This window comes from Crocodylus porosus, unplaced genomic scaffold, assembly GCF_001723895.1.
Source record: "Crocodylus porosus isolate Cpor-Errol unplaced genomic scaffold, CroPor_comp1, whole genome shotgun sequence".
Taxonomy (NCBI): domain Eukaryota; kingdom Metazoa; phylum Chordata; order Crocodylia; family Crocodylidae; genus Crocodylus; species Crocodylus porosus.
In genome coordinates, this window is record NW_017728947.1 from 34,007,426 (window position 1) to 34,015,589 (window position 8,164).

The following is an 8,164-nucleotide window of genomic DNA, read 5'->3' on the forward strand; positions in this document are numbered from 1 at the left end:
ACCTACATTGAACACCTTTAAGAGTAAATTGGATGCTTATCTTGCTGGGATCCTATGACCCCAGCTGACTTCCTGCCCTTTGGGCAGGGAGCTGGACTCGATGATCTCCTGAGGTCCCTTCCAGCCCTGATGTCTATGAAATCTATGAAATATCTGGCCATTATGCAGGCTTCACTCTGAGGCTTTCTCTTAGGTGTCAGATGGCAGCCTGGAGGTGGGATGCTGAGGTGCACATTCCCCCCAGTGTGGTGGATAAGAGGCTGGTGGTGTGCCCTCTGTCCATAGTGGCCTTGGGGACCCCTCCCGGGGGTGCGGGTCCCTTTCGAGGGACTCTGACCCTCGGCTGCTTCTTGAAGCCCCTCTTGGGGGGGAGGGGGAGGGCAGGGAGAAGGGACCCTTTGTTACTCTCAAGTCTTTGCTTTTGTATTTTCCTTCACTCTTGATCTGTGACTGTCACTGGTTGGTCCCCCTCTGTGGTCATCACACTGTCCACATAGGTCATCATATGCACATCCTTCCCAAAACAGGAATCTTAAGCCCCCCTCGTTGGCCTCGCAAGCTGGTTCCACCCTATCTCATGTTATGGAACAGTGTGATACATACCCCCAGTATTTCAGACTGTGTCCTTGTTTGTTAGACAGCCTATCTGCTTTGAAGGCTATGTGAAACTGTGTGTGAGACTCAGGCTTTTAGAAATCAATTAATTTCTGCTGCCCATCCTGAACCTCTAAATACCATTTTCAAGCCATCAACAACAACCCTTCTGTCACAAGCAGGGGGACCACAAAGTTCTGTCTGTCTCCACTCCCCAGGATCCCTGTCCAAGGGTCTTATCAGGGAAGTGAAGCTGACAGAGTCTTTCTTCTTCCCCACCTCTGTGGACTATGGTCTCTGTGGGCAAATAGCTCTTGGGACAGTAGAGTATTAGTTGTATTGCAGAGGAGCCCTGTTGTCTTGCATGAGTTTCAGAGGAGGGGTGAGGAGTGGTGCAGTTTGAGATGTTTGGGGACTGATTGCACACTAAGCAAGGAATGCTCTGTATCCGCACATAATATTTAATTGGTTCAAGGAGCACCAGTTCAAAATAGTACTTGATTTTTCTGGCATGCTTTTGAAATGTTCCAGGAAGTTTAAGCTGGTCCAAAGTGACCTTTTTGTGGTGTGAAGTCTGGTTAGGATGTTCAAAGTGTTGCATCCACATCCTAACTATCCGAAATGCATCAACCATGTACATAATCTTGCTGCCGTTTCTTGGATTGACACGGGACAGTTTTCTTAAGTCACTGCAATTCATCTGGCCCCGTGGCATGGGCTGCGTTTGGTGCCCTGCTGGACCAGCCTTGACTCTAGCATACCCTGATCCAGACTGGCCCTACTGCCCACCTGCAGAGCTTGTCTGTTGTGGGCATCGCATGCAGTGCATGTCCTGGATAGACTCCCTGTGTTGTGTGCAGCACCTAGGACACCAGATCCAGCTCACATGCCGGACTGGCTCTGCATGCCACATGTAGCACATGGGGTTGGGCTCAGACCCATGGTCCAGATCGTAGGGGTCCACACAGGTCGAATCTGGCATTATGTTTGATGCCCCATGTCTATTGCATTTGTGCTAACTACAAGGCTTTACATTTAAATTCAGAAGGCAAAGCCTATACACAGCTCAAATCAACTGTTTGCTTAAGCTTGTTTGGCTTGCACTGCCATTTTCATTTAAGATTTAAAGTTCATTAACTTACTTTAGCTTTGTGGGCAAAGTTTCCCTGAAGTGGCTTTTCAGTTTCTTTTCCTAACTATAGTGTTTGTTACTCCTAAGTGTGTTTGATTCATAAAATAGAATGCTAAAAATACAGCATAAAACCTTTAAAACTTTAATTTCCTTTCTGAATTAATATTTGTCTGATAGTTTTGATTTCATTATAAAATGCAGTAATAATAACTGAAGAAGTGGGCAGAAATTTTAGCTGGTCAGTTTGTAGCAGTAAAAATTGTCCTTAAATTAGAACTGCATCTCAAATACCTCTCAGCTTTTTATGGGCTGAAGAGAAGATGAATGCCTGTCATCTGAAGAACTGGATTCAATATTTATTACCAATTTCTCATTCATACCATTTCTCTTTGAAATATTAAAGCCTTGAACTGATACTTGCTTCTATAAATCTTCAGGCAGGTTACACCAATATGTTAGATTATGCCCTTCTCTCAGCCTGTACAAAGGTAAGTGTGTAACTCCAGCAGCAATCCAGGGAAAAAAGTTTGAGAAAAAGCCAGAGGAACTTTCCAGCCCTCTTCCAGCCCTTTCTTAGGTATAGATTACAAGCTCTTCTCTCATATGCTAGCTCTACTTTCTTGCATTTGGATATATGGAGCCAAGTCTGCACTGATTCCTGCATTCTCTCACCTCTTAGCTGCATGCTCCTATAGAGAAATAAAAACTTTCTGTCCATTCAGCCTCTCTGTGCCAGGAATAAAAAAGCCAGTTAAGGGTGCATCTCTATATGTTGAAGGGTCTTTCCAATTCCAGATCACAAGTCAGGCCTCCCATAATTTAAATCATGAGACTTTAAAAAAATGTTTTTGTTTGCCTTCTAGTTCCTGAGCTGCTAGGGGTGCACTGAATTCATAATTTCAAATTTATCAACAGTGTATGTTACAAACATGCATTAAAAATTAAATAAATATTCTCACATAACCATTTACTTCCAGAAGAGGAGACTTAAAAAGCAAACAAATCCCCAAATAATGTCTGTTTTAGCATAAAATGATTTGAGTGAGCATCATTGTTACTCTCCCCCGCTAATGTTTTATGTTAATCTGGGACATGACCTATCCCAAACTTGTTATAGACCATTGTCCTGGATAGTTATCCTGCTACCCCTGTTGAGTATGCCTCATAATATTGCTTCTGATGGCAAAAGTCCCAGTAAGCACTTGAGATAACTTAAATGCATTTCAGGTTTTATTGGAGAGATCAGTTAGAAATGAGGCTGATTATGAAAGGAGAAATGTTATTGTCATAAAATTTAAACTTTTATAATCTTTGAGGAAAGAAATGCTCAAAATGTTTAACAATTTGGGAAATTTCATCAACTTTTCCTATCAAGTAATGTTTAAAGAACACTTCAGAGTGGTGGCTTATGTTTACTCTGGGATAGTGTTTGTTGCTTTTGTGTTACCATGTGATTTCTATTAAGCTAATTACTTCCAAATATTTTATTATACTTTGCAAAATGCCTTGTTAAGTCAGAAATATGATAATGCCATGGAGTTAAAGATATTATTGTCTTTTAGAGCACTTCTTTGTCAATTTTAAATACATTTTTCTTCTAATCTGTTTTACATCACTACATTTTAAGACATGCAGATTGCACTTCCAATGGCATACAAGCTGCAATTTTTTTTCATTCCAAGTTCTTAAAGCATAAGAACATGAGCAACTGGATTTTTTTCTTTACTTGCTCTAAGCAGTTCTCTGGAATGACATGAACCTGATTATTTGTGGGTGGCTTTGACATTTTCTTAGCCAGGATATGTATTGAAATCAGTTTGGAATCTTTTCTTCTAACATCTGGGCTTATATGTTATGCTCAGTACTAAAGCAAAGAATACCTTAGAAACCCTTCTCGTAATAGCAGTAAAAGAGCTACTTTTTAATAAAATAGCACATCAAAATACTACTCAGCACAGCTCACAAAGACATTCTCATGGACCCAGAGGGACAGCCTTCCATCTTCAGCTCCCTCTGTGCAAAAATGAAGTTCATTTCCTACCTATGGGGACTTTTTACCATCTTGTACCACGTATAAATTTCCCAGAGTCTGACAGGCCTTTGATCCTGAAAGCTTGCAGAAAAGGACAGGTTTTTTGCAATTTCCCAGTTGGTCTAATAAAAGGTACCATTTTGGAACCAAGAGTTCTAGTTTTTTGTATAATAGCAATAAAGTACTCTCACTTTTTTCTCAAATGAAACTAAGTTTTCGTTGTTTAAATATGGCCATTGTTTTAATTGGGGAGAATGATGCCCCAAAATATTGCTGTAGTTCCCAACACCGGATCGTGACTCAGATGAGGGTCATGGGGCAATGCTGGTGGCACTACACAGAAAAGACCAGCTGGGCCATGTACCGGGACCTCCTATGCTTCCATCTCTGGGTCGCTGTCACTGCCGCACTCCTCTTCCAGCAGGGGGGCAGGAGAAAAAAAGGTTGGGAACCACTGCTGTAGATCTTAATGCTACTTTTAATTTGATAAAAACTGTAACCTTAGCATAAATTTTAGTATGAAAGAGTTAGACTGGCAGTAGTATAAATATGAAATATTTTATCAGGTTGTTTTCTTTACCTGGTTCAGAAGTGGCCACTTCTCCATTTAATTTAATTTAATTTAATTTATTGTCTTGGCTTTTGACTTGGCGGGACTATCTCTCTAGGTTGACAGGATAATTAAAGTATGATACTGCACCTCCACTTAAAGTATACAAAACCAGTATCTAGGTGACATTCCTAGATGGAGCAGTTCATCAGATGCTATCAATCCCAGTATCTGATAAAGTAGGCTGTTGCCTGCAGAAGCTTATGCCTCTCTGAACCTGTTAGTTTCTAAAGTGCCACCATGCCCTGCCTTTTGCCCAATGTCAGACTAACAAAACTAGCTACCTCTCTCTGCTAGATAGAGAAGATTAACTGCTGTAAATTTAGATCCACCTTGTGATATCACATTTTATAATGAATATTGTTAAACTAGATTTAGTTAAGCTTGTTACCTGGAAAACTTGTTGGACTAACCCTAAGGCCAGTAGGATTTATATAGGTAGGCTTGCTTACATAATGCATCTAGTGCTATGTATTGTTCTGTATTTTGCAAATAGGTGGTTGTGTTCATCATAGTCAAAATTTCAATACTTCCAAATGGTGACTCAGATCCTGCTCCAGGATGGAATATGAGCAAGATTTAGCTTTATGCCAAAAAAATTTCATCCATTTTCTGTTATCTTGAGTCTAGCTGAGTTTGGGACCAGTCCAGCCAAGCATTTTTCCTGGCTACCTGTGAAACTAGGGTCATTTCTGACATTTTGGGGATTGCCAAATCATAGAGATGCTGTAAGAGTATCTCCTATGCAAAGGATTGTAATGGTGGTGTCCTCCAGTCTGTGGGTTTGTTTGATGACAGGTTAAAGTGACATTGTAATTACTTTGATCAGAGGACCTATCCTTGCATTTTCAGTAAAACATGGTCTGGGTCTGATTTGCTTTAGCAAGTGAATTCAACCCTTTTTTTTTACCAATCTGTGCAAATCATGGGGCTCCCAGTGCACGTTGTAAGGGTTATATATATGCCACAAAACTGCTGTCACTTCTCAGGTGGGATGGAACAGCTGTTCTATGTGTGTAATGCTGAAACATTTATTAGATTAGGAAGCAAAGATTAATGTCAGAAGTGTTGAGGAGTTGTAGTTACGATTTACCTTTTTTGCCAGTTTCCCTGATTGCTGTTGTATGCAATATCCAAGTTTCCAAGGATTTTGGGATGTTTGATTTAAGATTAAAAATTGAAAAGGACTGCATTGCACACACTATCATTATCCAAAGCTGATAATTTGTCCTAGATATATAAACCATATTTTTCAAACTTAGTTGCCTAAAATAAGATACCTAAATCCATATAGAAGACTTAATAAATTAGGTTTATTTGCAGAGGTGTGGGGCACCTGGAACTCTCACCAACTTGGAGGGTTTAAACACCTGACAGATCGAAAATTTCTTAGAAAGAAAAAACAACTTTGGCATAAGTTAACACTTTACCTTGGCTTTAGTATCAACTGTTTAATTCTGGTCCTGGATAGTGGTTTTTTTTTTTTGTTTGTTTTGTTTTTTTTTTTACTAGTAACAGAAATAAAACTGTAAAACTTTCTGTTCTCTTCTGATGACATGTCACTAGTATGCCTGAAAAATCTACATCTACTTGATGTGGGTGGTGGTGTTTTGATGTGATGATGTGTATATAGCTTACTTGTAATATCTTTATTGTCTTTTATATTTAGATGGAAGAAGGAAGTAAAAATGTGCGCCTGGGAACACTAATTGCTTTGCTAGTAGAAGAAGGGCAGGACTGGAAACAGGTTGAAATACCAGCAGACATTGGTGGTGATCTACCTTCTCAGGCTCCACAAGCATCTGTACCTCCTCCCACTCCAGGAGGCCCTGTGATTCCAGCCCCTAGCAAAATGGAACCTCTGCCTGGAAAATTGCAGTGAGTCTCTATATTCAGCATGAACCAATGCTTTCATTGGTCCCACAGTTGGAGCCCCATTCATCCTTTGTGTAACTTATGAAATTAGTGATCTTCGTGAATTGTGCTGTCTTGTATCTAAAGCTGAATTGTTGTTTGAGATCTTCTTACAACTTCGATTTATTTAGACCTTGCTATGCAGGCAAGTCTCTTTGCTATAACATCTAGTGTGAACTTAAAATGATATAGTTACACAGACATATTTCTCAGTGTGGCTGCTTTTTTAGTCTCATCGGAGTTCTTTTGCCACTTTAGCTCGTGTCACACGGGAAAGATTTTAAACTAAGATGAAAAACAAGTGTTCCAATACTAAAATAAGTGTGTCCACATTAGAGTGGATATACTTGTAGACTATAACCCACTTTTTCTAACCTGTATGTAATGGTGTCACACAGAATAACTTCTTTTTGTTTTGTTAGTAGGGTGGGTGTGAAATATTCAAGACTATTGACATAAAAAATGTGCCCATCATTAAATGAATGCAAATTTGTAAGGACAGCTTGGTAACAATCTGTATAAATATCTTGAATAGAAAATGAGTTTACTATAGTAAGACAGTCCAAGTGTTGGCTGTCTATAAATCATTGATTTAGTTAGTTTAATAGAAGTTGTCTACAAAATTGCAGCAGTACTTTTGAATCATCTTTTTTCATAAATCTATAATGCTTTTTTATTTATATTGTAAGAAGATCCTGGCTATGGGGTGCTGGTGTTGTATACCTTATTATAACTGGACAGAGTACTGTGTCCAACTGATTGATTGTTGTGTGGAGATAAGACTTGTTAAATATAGACAGAGAAATATAACTTCTTGGTAGTGAGGTTAGTTAGTAAACAATGCTGTGGCTTATGGTTCCCTGCCTAATTGCATGCCAGATTTGTTTATTTACTTTTGCTACTAGCATTCAGGCTGTCCTAACTCAGCCAGGGAAACCATGTGAAAATCACTAATTGAGATCATTATCTGCATGCTTGCTAGAGTAGGAGGATGTTCAGAATACCCACAAGGATTAAGTCAAGAGTTTTTTTTCAAATAGAAGAATATAAGAATGCAACCTGTTTTAGTGAAGGTCCTAATTGCAAATGTGAGATAATTGATTTGAAACAATGAACAGCAGTTGTGATTTATATTTCTTATATAATCCCAAGCATATAGTGTTTGAGAAGTAAGGGAAATCTGAATTTGACTGTGTAAAACAGAAAATACACCAGTGGTATTGAGACGCATATTTCTTCTAAATGGCCTAGAGGAGATAGCTGTCCTATCATTAAACTTGAGATGATCTCTAGCTTTGGTCTTTTGAATCTTTGAGATCCCCAGAAACTGGTGTAATTTAGTACAGTCTCAAAACTGCACCAATTTGGTGTAGAGACCAGCCATACATATTGCAACCCTGGGGTCAATGGAGTACCGTGAGCTTTGAGCTTCCTATTCTACTTATTGACTTGCAATGTCCTTCCCCAGGTGCTACTGAAGATCTGAATTATAGCATGCGGGTTACAGTAGCTCTTGAGAGAGTTTTACATGTTAATCTAAGATGATTATTTAGATTATATTTTTATTTTAGGATTCGTTTAAGTCCTGCTGCTCGTAACATTCTGGAGACGCATGGACTTGACCCAAGCAATGAAACTTCATCTGGACCTCGAGGAATCTTCACTAAAGAGTATGTATAAACCTGATGCAATCCTGTAATTAAATCAAGCCTTCTATTAATTTGCTTGTTTTAACCTTCCCCAAATTTCATTGTTTTCTATATTACATGGTTATTCTTTTTCTTTTTTTCCATTTTTGTCCTTTCCTTGGAGGAATTCACAAGTTGAAAGACCAAGGGAGAGGACATTGGAATCTGTGTGTGTGTGTGTGGGTGTGTGTGTG

The 8,164-nt window shown here is 39.2% G+C and overlaps 1 protein-coding gene across 1 annotated transcript in view; it reads left to right on the forward strand.

Annotated features, from left to right (window-relative positions):
• PDHX (pyruvate dehydrogenase complex component X) overlaps positions 1–8,164 on the forward strand; it is a 105,794-nt gene that overhangs the window by 41,774 nt on the left and 55,856 nt on the right. Inside the window, exons 4-5 of the mRNA XM_019552003.1 lie at positions 6,038–6,246; positions 7,854–7,952. Coding sequence (XP_019407548.1) covers positions 6,038–6,246; positions 7,854–7,952 — 308 coding nt within the window. The remainder of the gene's footprint in view (positions 1–6,037; positions 6,247–7,853; positions 7,953–8,164) is intronic.